We start from the raw sequence: 18,929 nt of genomic DNA, 5'->3' as shown, positions 1-18,929 counted from the left end.
ATAGTAGTAGCAGTAGTATTAAATTGTTCTTATCTCACCCCACAGGTCTCTTTCCCTTTTCTCCTTTAATTCTCTTCCCCATCCCTGGGGGTGGGGGAGGGTGGGCGAGCGGCTGTGTGGCCTTTAGTTGCCAGCCGGGCTAAACCACAGCACCATGTTACGCTCTTGGCTTTCTCATTCTGCTCCGATCTTGCAGATCCCTGGTTTTTCTTTTGTCCTTCTCATTTTACCATCAGGGAGAGCTGTTACAAAGGCCAGTGGTTTCTGAGCAGTGGGCTGTGTCCCTTGGGGCAGTGGCAGTTTGCAAGTTCTCTGCTCACGTGGGCTGGTAGCTGCCATCCTGTTTGCCATGTGAGGGACACAGAGCCGATGGGACCCCTTGCTCTCCCAGTCTTACTGGGTGTGTGTTCGGCAGTCACGAAGAGATGGTGACGGCTGCTTCTTTGAGAAGGAACAAGAGCACCTCTTAGATTTGCTTGGCCAAACCGTCATTCGTTATGAAACAAAGAAAATGCTTCCAGGTTATACTTCAATGTGTGGGTGTTTTTCTGTCTCTTTGCCGTTCGTGTAGCACTGACAAAATCATCAAGAGCTGAGGATGTATTACGGCAGAAAGAGGAAAAGGTGGGGCCCTCTTCCTGCAAAGTGTGGTGTACGTAAGGTTGTCTTTATTTTTTTCTGCCTAAAGTAAGTGAAGCAAGCAGTGCCTGTGAGGGCAAGTGGTCCTCTTCTATAGCCAGCCAAATGGGAAATACTGCCCAGGCTTTCTGGGAGAGTTTTATTGAACCTTGACCACCACAGCGCCTGTTTTTAAGCAACAGGTAGGTCTTGTTCACCTAGACACACAGAACACATGGCATGGTAGAACATTAGCTGTGGACAACACACATGTAGAAGAGAATCCATGAGCTTAATCTAAGGAAGAAATTCTGCATTTACTTATATCCTGCTGACTGCTAAATGCCCGTAGTGTTTCTTTGATGGGATTGCTTCTCTGAAGTAGGGTCTTTCTTTCTATAGCGCAGTTTCTTTCTATCCTATGTTCTTTGTTGTTTGAAATCACTTCTTAATATTTTTATTAAATGTAAAAAAAGAAAAGTGATTGGTATGACTAACATCAGAACTGTCAAAGTAGTATCTAATTAGAGCAAATCCCCAAATCAGAATTAGCAAATAGGTTCAGACTACAACCACACCATTACAGTAACACATAATTCATGCTACGAATTCCTAACGAAAAAATCTAGAGAGAAGGCTGCCCATTTAATTCTACTTTCTAGTGAAGATTTTGGTCTTAAGTCAGTGCAGTAAGCTCCTCTGAACATCTCATTAGTGCAACTGAGTTACTCAACGGTCACATTTGCAGTCATTGGTGCTTCTACTGAATTGGACTGTTATGGGGCAGATCTTTTCTTGAGATTTCTCTTGCTCTCTTTGCAAAAAATGTTTTACAGCCTAGCTCTGCTCTGGAAAGGTTGGCAGCTACAGCAAAACAATGGGAAAAGCTAATTGATGCTGTGTGCTTTTTTTTTCAAAATAAAGAGCATGCATGAGTTCAAAAACATTTGAAAACATTTAATATGCAGAAGAATTAAGAACAGAAAAAAAAAGTGATGTTTGCTACTTCTCCTTCACTTTTTTCACAGGAGGTTCCATCTGAAGAGATTTTTCATGATCTCTGTCCACTGTCTCTTGGGAGGCTGCAGTGTCTTTCTTAGGAGGAACAGCCACATCTATGTCTTCTGCTGTAACTGGCTGTCTTGGATTTCTAGCACCTTCTAACAACACGGCATTGGGAAACCCTTCGTTCTTATCCCTGTTTCTTCTCTTCCGGTGTTTTTTACGTCTATTTCGTTTGCCATCTCCCAGTGGACTTTCCACCTCCTTCTCTTTTTCATGGTAATTTCCACCTCTGTTAGGATTTCTGCAGCTCTGCCCACCAGGATATTCCTCCCTACATCGCTGAACATACAGCAGGTTCTCTTGTCTGCTCCCAGGTGGACCAAAACTGCCTGGAGAACAGTTCTCTCTCTTTGCTGGATGTGGAGTTTGAGGGCTGACAGCACAGCCCTTGCGGAAGTCTGCATACCGTTCTCTATAGTGCTTTTCCCGTTCTCTGTATCTTACCTTTTCAGATGGATCTCTGAAGTCAGCAGGTCTGCCACAGGAAGCTTTAATGGGATATGATGGAACTCTGTTGTACCTGTTAAAGTGCTCCCTTGCTCCCTCCCCTTGAGGTTTAGTCTGTGCAGCGGCAGACTGGCCTCCAAATACTGGAGACCTTGACCGGGAACGGTATCTTCTGTATGAGGGTGACCTAGAACGGTGAGACACACGTGACCTTGATCTAGAACGATGGTTATGACTCTTCTCTTTGCCTTTTCTTGGATACGGTGGCGATCGCGGGTGGGAACGAGAACTGGAATGACTAAATGATCCAGAGTCAGACTGAGACTGGGAAGAACCTGATCTTGACTGGGAGTTGGTAAATGAACTTCGAGAGTAAGACGATGCACTGCAGGGAGACTTGGACCTTCAAAAAAACACAACATAAAAGAAAATAAATGAAGTTAATTCAAAACAGTCACTCTCCACAATTTTTTCCCTCCCAAATTTGGTTTGGTTTTTTTTTGGCCTCTCCATGTGCTTATGTCACAGCTTCTTTCAGCTGCTGACATAATGCTCCTGCAAATTGAAGAACTCGATAACATGTCACAGTTTCTGCTGACAAGGCAGACCAGCTGCTGCTTTGTTAGTGTAAAAACACACAGGACGGGTAAGTCTAGTTCCACCCACTTCTGGCACATGACCTACCACAGCTATTGATCTACTCGAGGTGCTGCATACTGGCCTCTACCGCTACGTGATCGCGCGCGTTTTTCACTACTCGGCAACTACCCACAGTGCAAATCATTTTTGTTGCAGTCAGATGCAAAAAGAGCAAGTCTGAATGGCTACATCAAGCAGCATCGAGGTTTATCAAGAAAACATGATTCAGCCCGAAGACCGGAAACCTCAATTTTAAAAGGCCACCTTGGTCTGTTTAACTGCACTGCTTATTTGGTGATTTGTGCAGGATGCAAAATACGTGTGCTGCCACCTTACACACAGGACTACTGAATCAACCCTTCTAGCCAGGCATCCGAGCAAAATCCTGCACATAGTAGCTCTAGCCAAGGATGGCGACTGCATTTCCAGAAAAATCATAACTAAAAGCTTCTAAACTCAGCCCCTCGTACCCTGACTCAATGCCATTACCAGTTTTTCTTTTATTACTGTTTAAAGAACCATTTCACATTGTTACACATATCTTCATTAGCATCATTCCTCCTCTCCAAGTCCTCCACCAATGTAAGATTTCCTTAACAACAAGTCTGATCTTTTATTTCCTAAGAATAATTTAACAATGTCACCAAACTACTAGCGAAAGCCGTCAGTTTGCAGTCCAGGTTAAAATCTCCCCACGCATCCACAGGAGATAAATGGAAGAGGAAAGAAAGATCATTTCTCTCACCTGTCTCCTGCCAAGTGCTTTGAGGTGATGGTTACAATCAGAATAGGGAGATGCAGAGCATCCAGCACCTACACCTGTTCAGTTTCTCACCTCCTCACGGCTCAGGGGGTGAAGGATGTCGTTCCAGAGAAGCTTTAGTAAAAGAGACGCCTGTTCCTTAACAGCTGCTGCCAAATTATAACTATCAGTCAACTACCTCTGCCATATTTGAGCTAGTAACCTACATATGAAACTCCTCTCACTGCTAATCCCTGGAATCATCCAATCCATCTAACGACAGAGAGGTGGTGAGGAACTCCTCCTGATTCCTCTAGACAATCGGTTTCTCCATTACACGCGTAAGCAGTTATCTGGAAAATGAACGCCTACGCTCCTTTTGAATCTTTTTATGTTCCATCAGTTCCTTAGCAGAATCATTTGTAAACTCATCAAGTCTTGACTTTTTCTTTTGCCTGTTAAAATAAGTTTGACCTTTCTGACAGTTATAGTTTGACCTTTATTACCAAGAAACAAACCATGGCCAATACGAGAAAATGCACACGGCATGCAAATGCACAAGGGGAACATCCTATTTCAGCAAAAACAGTTTAGATTTTGTACAAGTCTTAGGGAGAGTATTCATAGAATCATAGAATGGTTTGGGTTGGAAGGACCTCAAAGATCATCTAGTTCCAACCCCCCTGTGATGGGCAGGGACACCCTCCACTCCACCAGGTTGCTTAACGCCTCATCCAACCTGGCCTTGAACACTGCCAGGGATGGGGCAGCCACAGCTTCTACAAATTCAAATTACACTTGTCTTCTTATGTCATTTTGGCTTATGTCAGATGCTCTTTAGTGTAGCTGCAGTCTGATATGCTTTTGAAATACAAAAATGAAAATCTACACAGCTTCCTTGAGCCAAATACTTACTCCTCTGTAAGCAGCAGCTGCTGCTGTTGCTGCTGAATCTGCTGGTGGAGCCCGTTTGTGCAGCCAGTTCCATTGTGGAAGTTGTTCACAGCCTGGAGGCAGGAAAACATTTCCAAAAAGGTATTACGAAACTTCAGTAGATGTACGAACAAAAGCCTCCACACTAAATTACTTGTATATTCCTGGAAAAGCTATCAATCCTAAAATAAATGATGTAAATTAATATTTTCTTCCCTTTCAGCTTTTTACAAATAGACTTTTCTTACAAACAGTTGACATCAAAGTCATTGTGTTACCTGGCGTAGGAACATGTTGGCATCTAAAGCATCAGGTGAAACACCTGTCTGATGACACGTTGGGCACGTATGTTCCTCGGATTCCAGTAATGCTGTTCTAATACCTGTGAATAATTAGAATCATCAAAAGAGTTTTGAGCTAAAAGGAGGAAAATCTGGGGGTTCTAATCAATTATAACAACACATACATCATTAACGGGTGAATATGGTCTGGAATGGAGAGCATGAAGCACTAAATGTTCAACGGTGTAACAAATGTCTAGTCTGCAGGAAATAACTACACAGTTGTGATGTTTCACTGTTGTAACCTGTGGAGATGGAGCCTAGGCTGTGTCCTGAGGTTTCGACTAGTCTTTTGTCCACTATCTAGTTCAGTGAGAAGTCACCAAGCTCAAGGTTAATGAATAAACACATCCCAAAAAACAGTAGTAGGTTTGAGCTCTGAAGGTTTTACCCAACTCCCTTGTGGAGAAGAATGTGGATTAAATGCCCAAGTCTCCATTTGTTGCAGATCACAGTGAGTCACCAGAGTGGGCTAAAGAATTTGATAGGAGATAAATCATTTTAGTGGACATCCTGAATGCATTCAATATCTAATACTGTGATCACTGGCGCAGTTATGCGCTCCTTGCATTGCTGTCCTTCAGCATCTAAAGAAGATTTAACTAGATGGGTGAAAAGGGAAAAAAGCTTTCAGCTTTTTTTTTTTTAATTTATTTATACTAGAAAAGTCCTTTTCTTTTTCAGGGCATACTGAAGTATTAAATAGAACTGGTAACAAAGTAATTTCATTATCTGCTATTTCTGCTTTCAGAAGACCAGATTTCATGTTGTGATTTAACAAACATGGGAATAACACTTACATTCGTCACAGTAACTGTTCCCACAGCAGGGAATGACAGCTGCGTCAGTCATTATCTCCTTACAAATGAGACATAACAGCTCCTCTGGAACAGGATCTGCGGAGCAGGTGGAGGAGGACGACGGCTCCTCCAGTGAAAAGGGAGGCTTCTCCTTCTTTCCTCTAGCATAAGCTTCCCTGGAGGAGGGGTGGGGAAGGAAAAAGAAAAAAGGTTAAAGATGGATACAGGAAAAATTCTCCAAGCATTGGATTTTATCAAAGAAAGATAATAGGTGGAACTGTCACTCCACATCAGCCTTCTAAAATGTAGGCATTTAATTGAAACTACTTTTCTACAGCAACAACACAAGAAGAGGGAGGGGGGAACAATTTTCCGTCGGCAGAACTCTCCCATTCATTGGATCAACAAAGAAATTAACTCAGACTAGAAAAATCATGTTTTGACAGCTAGAAATCAAGTGCAATGAATCCCACTTCTCCTTTGCCAGAGGGTAAATGGAAATTGCAGGCTCAGGATAAAGGTAGTCTCCCAGTAATTACATTTTATAAACGAAAGGTGTCTCTGTTACAGGTTCTAGAAATGAAGATCCATGACAGAAAAAGAGCAGTGCTACCAAGTGTGTTTCTAAATGGCCACTCTTGCCAGCACATAGTAGTATTTTCTGAGTTTACAGCAACAGGAAAACCAGTCTGTTTCACACATGGGATTTCATAAAAGTCAGCAGGGGAGGAAATCTCAGTCCAGCAGCTATTTGCTAAATTTGGCAAGAAGCCTTTGAAACAGAAACCAGAAGCAAAATGAGCTTTCCACGAGAGCAGCTCCACTGCAAACACTGCTGAAACGTTTGGCAGAAATGGAGATTCGTAGCACGCCACAAGTTTAACCCACTCCCAGGGGCATGAGCAGCAGCACCACTTTATTTAATATTGGAAAGTATCAGAGATTTTAAAGTTAAGGCCACACTGACAGTATTTCCTCCCCCGGCATTACAGGTGCTGGCCGACTTGGCTGCGCTGCCCTCCGACACCGACACACGGTCTCTCCCGCTCACACCTTGTTCAGCCCAACGCGCCCCGTACTTACGCGTTAATAATTGGTATCACGTATTTCCCATCGTTTGCCATCATAGCGCCCTTTGTGTTCGGATCATGCACCTCCCTCAAGAAACTCCGTGGAATTCCCGTGCTCTTTTTAATTCTGGGAACAGACCCAGCATTTTTGTCCTGTTAAAAGAAGAAATGCAGACAGATCTCAAGATCTTGAGGCCAACACTTAGAATGACATTTCAGTGGTTACTGTAAGCAGCAAAAGCCTTTAACCCTCTCCTTGTACCTAGCTAAGGGCTGCTCAACTAAAATACTTATTTTCCTAAAAGAATATAGCCAAGATGTTCCAAAGGCTTGAACTCAAATCGACACTCTTTGGCTTAACCTCAGGCTCCTGAAGGGTGAAACAGCCCTTGGCTCACGACCCACTCAGAGAAGAGACACAAACCCGCTCCTCCTCCTCCTCCAAAGTGCAATTCAGAGTGAGAGGGCTCTGAATCAGTCGCTCGGAAACTCGTATCACCATCAACAGAGGAAGGCTGAATTCCTACCTCCTGCACGTACATTCAGTGACTAAAATAAAACGGCAGGAATACTCAACCAGAGACTTGTGTAATTAAAACCACGCAAACATTCCACAGATGGGGTCAATGGAAACATCTTGGGTTTAGATGAAACCCTAAAACCTGTGAATTGTCGTCAAAAAAGATTTAAAACCAGAACAATCTCCAGTAATATTGAAATACACAAAACTAAGCATGAAAGGTCACAGAGAAAGGCCTATGGACGTATTTAATGTCTGTGACCTAGAGAAAAGTACATTTGGCATTTCGAATTCCAGGTTTCCCTTGAATTTTGAAGGGCTTTGCAACATTGGCATATATCACCTTTGTATTTCACCCCAAGAGAAACAATTCTTGATTAAGCATTCATGTATTTGTGCCAAGGTTAAAAAATGACAACCTAAGGAACACCACCAGTCCCCCTGAGTCTTACCCTGTTTGTCGGGCAGTCCTTTCTATAGTGGCCAGGTGTTCCACAGCTGAAGCACGTATAAGATGGTGGAGGTTTCTTCATGGAACTAAAAGGGTTTTTGGAAAAAAAGAAAAAGGTAGGAATGTGTGTGTCTCATCAAAACAGACACCTCTACAAAGTTTCTCTAGTCTCCCAAGAACAGATTTGCCATTATCCACACTTACTCAATGGGATGATATTCCTGGCAAGACTGGATCATCATAGCTTTTATTTTCTCTTCTTCGGAAGCGTTGGCTTCAGCCAGATTGGCAGTCTGTTTAACAGGAGTTATTTGACAGAAAACACACTTAAGCCCACACAGCCAAGACAGCAGCACCCACCCAATCCTGCAAAGACCAGCACAGTGCTGGTTGAGGTTGCAGGAAAACAGCTGCAATTTCTATAAAACAGAGCTGTCCTGAAGATGTTCTGGGGAGTCCTTACCCCAGGACATGATGTTCTGTGCCTGTCAACCTACTTGAAAAGAGCATTCTTGGGCACTCTAAACCATAGGCACTGTTTGTGCCTTACTTAAAGACTTGTGGAACCGATCCAATTTCCTGCCAAGTGGACTGAAGTTATGTGCAGAAAAAATTACACTTTGAACTGTAACTGAAACTACAATTTGAAAGTTAAAATACTTTAAATTATTAAAAACAAAATTACAGTTTTGTCACATTACAACAGTTATCCAGCTATAGATCACAGTATAAGACTTAAAAATACAAAGCAAAAACTTGGGTATTTTTAAACTATTTGACAAGAATATATCAATACCTTGATAAGCTGGGCCAGAGACATAGGTGCAGAAGAGTCATGAATCTGTTCACAAAAAAATGAAGCACATATTCAAGTTCTATGATCAAAACATAGCAAGAGTTAACCTCTACTGCATTCTTCAAGTCTGCATGATGTCCTCTGAAAGAGGCATTTCCAACAATCCAAGTTTCTTTGAGAAGGAAGCATCACTCCAGGAAAGTTATTTTCAGTGTAGGTGGTAAATTAATCCGTTTATGTCTCATCGTTTGTAAATGCCCAGGGTTATGCTTCAGGAACGCAGCAGAGTTGCCTGCTGTGTACAGGCAGGCACAGACGTATCTGCCCTGAGACATGGACTCTGCCTCATCTCTCAGTAAGTTTTAAAGTGTCTGGCCAGGCTATCACACAGGGCAGCTTTTCACAAGTTGGAAGGGTAACTGTTCCCTTGTTCCTTCTCCGGTACCTTGCATTATATTGTGCCACAGGCAGCAGTTCAGCTTACGCTGGTAAAACATTCTCAGGACAGTCGAATCACTGCTGCTTATGTCTTAAGTGATTCAAAAACGTAGAAGAAAATGTCACCATGTGAACCGAACGGCTCTCCTCAAGAGGTCACTAAACTGATCAGAAGAGAGATTGAAATCCTTCCGTGGAAAAAGCTCTTGTCCTTTAGTACCTTATGCAGTGGAAGAATTCAAGGGAGCAGCTTTAGCAGACGCTGGGGAAAAAAATATCTATCTGCAGAAGAGGATTCCTCACTCCAGTTAATCGTTCCTTCTGTACATGTTTAGGAAAGCACATACACCGTTGCTGTATGATGAACAAAAAAGTTTTTGAAAATGTGCCTTTGGAGAGGAATAGTCAGATCTGGAAAAAGAGACCTTCTTTCCACTCCAAGTCTTACCAGAAGATTCAGCTTTCTTTCTTTTCAGAACATGTTCTACCTAGTTCTGTTACAAAGGAAGCCTGATTGAGTCTTTTGAAGCGTCATGCTCCATATGCCACGCTGTTTTACATGTGGAAAACCAGGCTTATGTTCTCTCAGGGCAGGTACAGTCACTCATTTTGTGGTTTTTCAGAAGCAAACAAAAACTTAGGAGAGCTCTCTCTTGGACTCTAGCATTCCACAGTCTAGGATTGACCAGTACCTGAGGCATAACAGTTAAACTACTAACTCGTTCTTGGATTTTTTGAAGGAAGGAGTTATTCCATGGCCTGAGGGCAACAGTCTGATTTCATAAAGGGGGTCAGAGAACTTCTTTCTGCTAAACAGTTATCAAAAGCAGCAAATAGATAATTAAGGCACTACTCAGTACGTTTGACCAACAGCCATCTTCCAATGATCCAACATTCTTCTTCGCAATTCAAATAGAAGGCTAAACAGAAGTTGACACAAAACGAGTGGGAAAAGGGACAGAAAATAGGAGGAAAAAGGCTAATCTTACTGCTGGAGTGTTCCTTTTCAATTACAGTGGTTCCCTAAAACCCGACAGCTTGGCTAAACTAGAAGTTCAGCCAGGAAGGATCACAGCTGTGCTTGATGGTGCTAAACCAACGGCCGTGACTCTCCGCATTTCTGCAGCCTCTGAGGACCAATTCCAGCCAGAGGTCCTTGCAGTTGCTGAAGCAGTCATACTCATCCAAAAAGGACCCACGTTCTTGCTTTGCCTGTAGTAACAGGAGGGCAGCAGCACAAATTTGGAAGTGCAGAATGACAGTAAACATAAGAGCAAGACAACGAAGCAACAGTCTGAGTATAAGCCTTTGTGTATCCTTTCAGAACAAATCCAACCGTTTTAGTTTCACTGCTTTACTGGTCAGCCAGAACTGGCAACCTTTCCTGTGCTTTATTCCCACCACACTCAGACCCAGGTTCTGCTCTGAAATACAGACAACAATACACGTGTTTCAAACACCCAAACAAACCACAGCTCCCATACTTTAGACCAAGACCTGAGTTAGCTTCAAGAATAAAGCCAGTCATGTCTCCAACACCAGAGGCACCTGAGGCTGCAGCGCTTTCACAGCCAGCGAGAGAGGGGGCTCGTGCAGCGAGGCACAAGGCTCCCACCCTGCCCACGGCTGCCCACAGCCCACCGCAGGTGCCGTCAGAGCAAACACGGAGGGAACGTGTTTGCTTTGTCTTTCCTTTCCTTTCATTAGTTCTAACTGACACTGAGGCTTCCCTCCCACTCCGGGATTTTCCTTTTTTTTTTTTGAGACATCTATGTTATCTAAAGGAAAGCTGAACCTTTAAGGAAATTAGAGCAGCATCCAGCCCTGAAGTCACCCAGATCCAAAGATGGACTGCAGGCAGAGATGAAGAAAATGACAGGGATTGTACCCAGAAATGCACCAGGCTCTAACCTTGTGCCAAAATTTGTACACTGGGTTTTAGATATTTTCATTTGCAGACAAACTATCAAACTAAACTGCTTCATCAGATAAAGTGGAAAGATCAGATGCAGAACTTTAGGACACCACTTTGTGTAGCAACGATATCCAAATTCAGGGCAACCTGTCAAAGACATGTATGTGCTCAGAGGGGCCCAAACAATATCACTTCAATTATACAGTTTTAGGAACAAATGATGGCATTACTCAGTTTTTACTATGCTGAATCAAATACATATTTACAACACATGCTATGCTTTCCTGAAAAATATATCAAGTTAATGCTTGGAAAATTAATACAAGGCTGCATTGACTAGAATTAAGTGCAGCATGTAGAAAAAAGTGTGAGATTACATTTTTCCATACCACTTTGGATGTTCCACTCCCTGATGCAGCTGGGCTTCTAGAAGAAGAAATAAAAGGGATGAGAACTTTAAATAAAGCACTTGTACTCAGTGTAAAGCAGTGAAAATAGATTACAAACCCTGAACATCAAAACATTATGTTCTGGTAGTCTAGAAAATGTGGAAATTAATCTCTATTCATCAATTGTTCTCTCTTGGTACAGTCAGTGCAACTAAAAAATCTCCCCAAAATCTCATTTTTACTTTGTCACAAATTAAGACTTACAGATACAGAACACAACAGTGCAAGAGGACGTCCTCAGATGTTTTGTCTCTGCTACGTCAGTATCAAAACCAGGGAGTCTGTACCACAGTTTCGTGTTCATAAAGACTCAGCCATCCAAAAGGAAGGTAACTTAAGCCAAGCTGTGTATCCCTGGTTTACAAATGGGTTCCAGATGGAGCACTTGAGTTCCTCAGAAAGAACAGTAATCGTCTAGACACTTGGAAGTGAAGGTTTACTGAAGTGAAAAAAGCAGTCATCTGACAAGGAAATAACAGAACTGTCAGCAGCAGAGTCTTTAGAGGACTTCATGGAAGCCCAAGCACCGTGTTCAGATATCTACCATGCTCCGCCATGAAAGTGCCAAAGTGCCAAATGTCCTACACCTGCTACACTGAGTAAAAATAGTAGTAGAAGAGTCACCTGAAAGCAGTTCCCAGGATGTTGTGCGATTTAGGAGCCCTGTGACAAAAAAAAAAAAAAGTCTTATTTGCTAGAATTTTCTTAAGATAAGCTTGATAATGCTACCATATTTTAGGAAATATTCCTTAAATTGTAAAACTTGCTGATATTCCACAGACTCATTGATCTGTAGCTGCATGCTCTTCATCTTGAACCAGACATACAACCGTTGATACCGTTAGCAAACAGTTCATACATCATCCCCAGTGTCCCATGAGCAGAGGCATCAAAGGCTGCCGTGGAATTTCGGTACAAATGGAAAGGCTCGTGCTTCCTGCCAGTGCTAGAACAGCACCAGGCTCGCAACGACAGCCACAAACCTCTGGAAGATGAGGAAGTACAAGGAAATACTTTAGATTACCACACAGTGGTTTCTTCATCCTTTTCCCTTGAAGAACACACCACAAGGTTTCGAGTAACGCGTGTTTGAAGGCCTCTCCACCATCACACCATATGTTCATTGTTCCCAAACATTAAACACTCTACCAGTTGTTTCGGCAACGTTTCCAGCTGAAGGAATGCAAAGCTCATCTGCCTGGTTAATTTTCCATGCCAGAACCGCAGTGCCATTCTTTCCTTATCCCCACATCCAGGTGTTTATGTGATCTTGGATGCTGGCAGCATCTATCCTCTCATTTTAGGGCAGCATTACAGTACCAGGAGAGGGTGCCATCCAACCAGAAACAGAGGGTGCCTTGACAAGACAGCACTAAGCAAACATTCAAATTAACCCCCCAAACAAGGCCATGTATCTAAGCACAACGAACACTGTGGCGTCCACAATTCCTGGGTAGTGCCTGGAAGCACTGAAACAACTACTGCAGTAACAGACCCAAGGTTTACATGCAGAGCCACAGAAATGCAGGGATTTTGCTTCCAAATTCTTCATGGGTACCAGGATGCTGCTGTGCTGTTTGTTTGAAACACACTGTAACTCATCAGTCTACTTGATTTATTGAGAAGCAACATTAGAAAGACACGGCAAAACCTTAGACTTAGAAGGATAATATTTGGTAACGTGCTAAACTGCTGACGGAGTTCAAGTTTGGAAAGGATTAACTGTTCCTTCATTGTACTCACACAAAAGGCAATACACTTGAGGATATTGTTCTTTTTGTCCTGCCTGTTAGGAAACTAACAGGAATCCCTTATAAATGATACTTCTTGTTTGCGTGGCTCGCCAGCTGGCTACCCTTGGTCTTTCCTCTATAGCTAGTGTCGAAAAAAAACCCAGATTTATGGCTAAGAATACCTGCCATATCCTGCTCTCCCTCTCTGAAATGTGAGAAAGAGTCAACCACTGAGAATCAGACTCTTCTGAGATGGGAACACATTCTAAGTTTACACTACAATGTGTATCTTTCTTTGCTATAAAGGCAATAAAAGCCTTCTCTTCGTGTAGAGGAAACAGATCTACAACTTGACTCTCAGAACAGTCAATCCCAAGAACAAACTCAGAAGAACCCTCTTAAAAGTTACCGTTGTTGGAGTTTGAACCCCCTAAACCAGCAAGCCTATAACTGTCAGTCAACTTTGAGACAGATACAGTCAAATCTGCCCCAGGACAACAAAAATAAACAGCAGCTTCAAAGAGAAAGATACAATCGGAATGCCTCTCTGAAGTGCTATCCACAAAAAAGTCAACACACTGAAACCCCTGACAAAGAACACAATGTTTTCTGGATACTTACATAACACATGGTTTGCTCGTTGCTTTGGCTCCTCCAGCAGGGATTCTCCTAACAATAACCGAGGAGTTCCTGGGAATCAGCGCATGATCATCCGTGTATTCTGAAAACAACATCCATACACACAAAAAAAATCAGTCAGTTCATAACAACGTCCGTTAAGATGTAATTACGTAGCACTTCAGAGAATCCCCTTCCAGCTCTAAAAGGATAATTTTAGATGTGACATTGCGCTTTTATCGGCTCAACACACTGACACTACATTTCCAGAAATCTTCAAGTTTGGTTATCAAACACAAGCAGCAAAATCTTTTTGTTTTTAAATAGTTTGAATGCCAGCAGGAAAATGAGATCTTGGGAGAAAAAGAAACCACAGCAGTGTCTCACCTGCATAAGCCACATTCTAAGGTCTGCCTAGCTTGCCCTGCAACCAAACAGGCACAAGATGTTCACCAAAAGTGATTCCCCCACGCTGCTGGTGCTTGAGACCAACGGAACGCTGCAGAGAGTTGGCCACCTCTGTCTCCTTCTTGGAGCTTAATCCATCAACTACTACATTTCTCAGCTGCTTTACGTTGAAATGGAAATGGAACTGGCAGTGCTAGAATTTGGATCACAGACATTCTGGGGTTTTTTTTTAGTTTGCTTGCACAAGTAGGGCAGAATCAGCTCAAGCTCAAGTGGTATCTCCCCTCTCAAGCTAATCATCTAATTGGAATTAGCCAAAGGGACGGGAATTCCTTCAATTCACTTTTTGCGGAGCAGACAGACTCCAACAAAACTACTTACGCAGACAGCCTTGAAAAGCCTTTTGAAAATAGTCTGCGCCTGCAGCTGCCCATGCTTTGCCTTGGCTTACCCCATGCTAGTCTCCTGAAGCTCTGTCAGGATGATTTTGCTCAGTAATCACACACAAAATAGGAATATTTCACAATTACTGAATTATAAATATTTCACTCTGGTATTCAGTATATTATTCCTACGGGCAGGAACCTTTCTTAGACCAAAACATACCTACCAGAGAACATAATTCCAACCATAGAATAAAAATGTTACTTCGATTTCAAAAAGGCAGAATGCTTCTGCAGAAAACAGAAATCATTTAGCTGAACTTAATTCCTGATCTTCCTCCCTAGGGAACTGAACACCAACCTTCCCCTGGACTCCAGAGTACTTTCGGATTGTAGGAGAAAGGACTACTGATGACGAGAACAGAAGCTCTTAGAGAAGTCATCTCCTGAAACCAACCCCTAGAGCTCTTCTCGAAAGGAAAATCTCACCATTACAGAGCCACCAGTCAAGAAAGGCCAGCACTGGGACATTTGGATGAAGAAGGAGCTCAAGCAATACTGAGGCCCAGACAAACAACTGGGAGATCATGCCAGCTGCAGTTCCAGAAGCCCAAAGCAGCCATTTCTACCTGCTGAACGGAGTCACACCAAGTATTCTTTCTGGCCCAGATCACAAACCACTGGATTAAGACCAGTTCAGAGTCCCATTTTCGGTTGGTTGTTTTATTTCTGTGTTTTGCCCGACCAGCAGAATAGCACATTCTCCAAGTGTTTTGAGTCAGAACGCTATGGGGCAGGAAGAGTACTCAAAACACCTGATTTCTGGAGCCTGCAGTTCTTCCATAATATTGGGAGAACATCTGTTACAAAAGACAGGTCAGGAAATTCAGATCATATTAAAAGGAGGCAAGTTTAAATCATCATTCTTGAGTATAGGTTTTTCCAAGGGAATTCTTTCTTTAGAGAACATGCCTCCATAGTAAGCATGGAAGGGGACACACCCCACCCCCATGCCCTTTCAAATAGGTCCCAATCATCCCTTTTGCCTTCCCAGCATCTTCAGAAGAGTCCATTCTATCATTTTTTCCACTCATATCTAAAATCCTGTTGACTTTCAGCTTTATTAGCATCGCTTCTGTTACGAGATTTGCATTACAAGAAGTAACAGCTGCTGAACTGTAAAAGGTTACAGTAGTTGAAAAGATCTGAATGGGTAGGCCACCTTCACTTCAGGTCCACTTGATCCTTTCCAAGATCATTTCAATATTTAGTCAGGACTCCTGCACAAAGTGCTAACAACACCAGTACTTTATGCCCACACGTAAGAACTCCAAACATCCCATTTAGGCAGAACATCCTGGTCCAGTTTTTTCCTTTAGCGTCTCAAGGTGAGTTGAAGCACCTACACCTGAGTAATAAAACCTGAAATTCACAGTTATTCATACAAACCAAAATTCTGGCACACGTATCTATTACACAAAGGTATTCCCTAGCTTTGCTCTGAAAACCACTGGGGGGTTTGCGTTTTCACATCAAAAACACCCTCACAAAAGCTTCAGTAAGCCTCTGTGTCCCTCATCTACCACGTTTAAAATTTTATAGTCATTTTACAAAGGTCCAAGTGCAACACAACTTAGCTAGAGGAGGATCTTGTCCCTCAAACAAGAGCCATGCTCTTTACAGCATGAAGGACATTCCTTCTTTAGCCTCACCTTTAGGCAGCACCACATTTAACAGAACCTGGTGAAGCAGACACTTTCTCTTCACTGAGTGCCGAGTACGTACGAAAACAAAGCAACACACAGCTGGTATTGTGTAGAGTAGAGTAACACTCTATGGGGGAACATATGCAGAAGCATAACTTTTTCTTCTAAAACTTTGCTTTCTGTTCCTTGCCTGCTATCACAGAATCCACCTGTTTGGCCTACTTCGAAACACTTTTTCTTCTGCGGATAAATGGGCTCCATCCCAGCCTGTTACCATCCAACATTCAGCTTTTAAGGCTCTGTGTTACACAGACCCAACTAGCACAGGAGTGACGTCAGCCAGACGGCCACTCAGCCTGCTAGCGTTTGTCAAGCTGAAATTAGCAACTGAAGGCAAAATTCAGAGAGCCTCCTACAGCAGCAAAGCCCTTAAAGCAGATGAAACATCTTTCAAAAGCTCTTGACAATTTTATTCAACACCACTAGAAGAAGTCAAGACTTCCACAATGTCTCTCTCCCGACGTGTGTCACGCAATCCCATGGCATCCCTGAGACCCCTCACGTTGTGCTGTTAAGTCTCTTCCCAGACATTCTCCTGAAAACAGTTTAAATATCTGTAGATAAACAGCGAGCTGTAGGGCCATCTCAAAGTCTTCAATCCCATTCAAACTTGTCAAGATGGCAGGTTACCAAACTGAAATATCGTACTAAGTCATATGAAACCATAAGCATCTCAGAATCAAGCACCATTTATTAGATTTAAAAGAACTCATGTCTTCTCTAAAAACATTTCTCACACGTATTCACCATAAACTTTCTGCCGTAACACCTCAGTACTGCCCTGGTATTGTAAACGCTCAGTACCAGGAAAACAAAACATGGCTGGAAATGAATGGTGAAATGATGCTCAACAGCATCTGATCAACAATGTCTTCAGTGTAGGAAAGAAGCTGGATTAACAAGAAATTCCAAAGAATAATCTGGATACAGAGAACACTCATGTGCAAGTGGCTCGAAAGGGTCTGCACAGATTAGAACTCGCAGACACAGTCCGGATCCACAGCGTCTGCCACAGCCACACAACCGCTCTTCCAACGCAGTGGAGTTAAACAAGTTGAAGACAAAACTCAGTCACCAAAATCATGTTTCTTCTTCAAATTAGCCATCTGTTCTATTCCTATCACTTGCAGCTTTCTCTGCCAGATTTCAAAGAAAACCAGGAAACCCAAACTTTTCTAAGCACTACATGTGGCACATCAACCATGTATTCTTCTACACCCAGCTCCGTGTCTAGAAGACAGATCTGCAGGTCATTGTCAGAACAGCAACTACAAAAGCACAGCGCTGAAGCCCCAACATGGGTCACAGCTACTGACAGTGGCCAAATCCCATTATTATTCCCACTCAGCTTAATCCCTGGTGCTGCGTGCCCTCCCTGTCCCGCTGCACGTTGGTGGGATGGGCACCAGGCTGACCCACGCTACGTGGGGACGAGCCACGAAGAGCACAGCACGGCTCCCGCAGCCGTGAGCCCGCACGGTGTCTGTGCCACTGCCAGCAAGGCAGCTCCGATGCCCCACGCACCTTCCTCGGTCTGGGCGTTGGTGATCTGCAGGTCGCAGTTGGTCGCCTTCAGCTTCTCGCGGTCCATGATCTGGCGCTTGAGGTCGCACAGGGAGATGTGGAGGCCAATGAAGGTGATCGTATCATAGCTCAGCTTCGAAAAGAACTTGTAGTGGACACACGACATGGTCAGAGCCAGGTGCTGCCTGCTCCGTGACGGTGTCTACCCTGGTGAGCCCAGCTGCTCGCTGTGCCAACTGGGGCACCTCTGTCTCAGTGTTCCACACGGGTTCCTGGCAACGGCACACTGCACCCCCGCCCACCCATGCCTTATGACACCCAACGCATTATGACAACAGCAGCGTCATGTTGGTGGGGCAGCTTTGCCCTCTCCATCCTAATGCCGAGTACCTACTTGGGGGGGCATCAGCCCTGGGCCTGTCACACCCCAGGGAGCGATGTGACCAGTCGACTGGCTTCCCAAGAAAGACGAGACCCTTGTACCCGACCCGCCTGCCCCCCCGGGCAGCCCGCTAAGTCAGAGGCTGTTTGCTCGACCTGTTCAGGGACCCCACAGGCAGCGCAACGGGCCAAACCCCTATACCCTTTGTATCAATTATGGAGTTTCTGGAAACACATATTTTTTTATATATATATGATAAATTTTACTACAGATGCTCGTGAAAGAACACAGATTCAAAGACAGCTGGTGATAGGGACTGACTGCGAAAACAGATTTGATTTAAAACAATATAAACCAGAACTGGTCAATGACAACACTAACTAGCTGCAAAGTGTTAGTAACTAATAGCGCGTAACGCAGAGCTCTGACCCAACGGGCGTCCCTATGCTAGAGAAAAGGGAGGTCCAGCCCGTCGACTGATCCCAGACGTTCCCATGGAGGGCTTCCCCCAGCACCCCCTTCTCTTAAACCATTTTTATACTTTTAGATGAGGCTTGAGTGACTCTGGTCAAGCGTGTCTTTGTCAGGATTGGTGCAAATTTTCCTCACTTCAATTAAAAGATGCAGACAAGAAGAATTTCAGGACACATGCTCAGTGAGGGGTGGTCGCTACCTGGAGGCAGGTAGCTTTTGGGATGGAGGTGTGTTTTGGTATTATAATGACATTATAATGAGCAAAGTTCCCCCCAGAGGCCAGCCATTTGGCAACTTGTTGAATATCGACATGCCCAAACGGCCCGGGTGAATGCCTCTATCCATCACCATTGGTGAGGCCAGGGCCACGATCCGTCTTTCTGTCCAGCCATGCGGTTCCTTTGCCAGCCGTTCTCT

The 18,929-nt window shown here is 43.6% G+C and overlaps 1 protein-coding gene across 1 annotated transcript; it reads right to left on the bottom strand.

Moving 5' to 3' along the window:
• Positions 1-1,620: 1,620 nt before the first annotated feature.
• Positions 1,621-17,822, bottom strand: LOC104384570 (uncharacterized). The gene is given in 13 exon segments (XM_086630904.1): positions 1,621-2,533; positions 3,859-3,966; positions 4,427-4,518; positions 4,723-4,826; positions 5,586-5,761; positions 6,669-6,808; positions 7,628-7,712; positions 7,831-7,919; positions 8,423-8,467; positions 11,165-11,201; positions 11,849-11,887; positions 13,579-13,678; positions 17,657-17,822. Coding segments are annotated over 13 exon segments (2,094 nt in total).
• Positions 17,823-18,929: the final 1,107 nt, after the last annotated feature.

Source organism: Tauraco erythrolophus, unplaced genomic scaffold (genome assembly GCF_009769465.1).
Source record: "Tauraco erythrolophus isolate bTauEry1 unplaced genomic scaffold, bTauEry1.pri scaffold_59_arrow_ctg1, whole genome shotgun sequence".
Lineage (NCBI taxonomy): Eukaryota > Metazoa > Chordata > Aves > Musophagiformes > Musophagidae > Tauraco > Tauraco erythrolophus.
The sequence above is the reverse complement of the archived record's forward strand: the minus strand, read 5'-3'. Positions and strand labels throughout refer to the sequence as shown.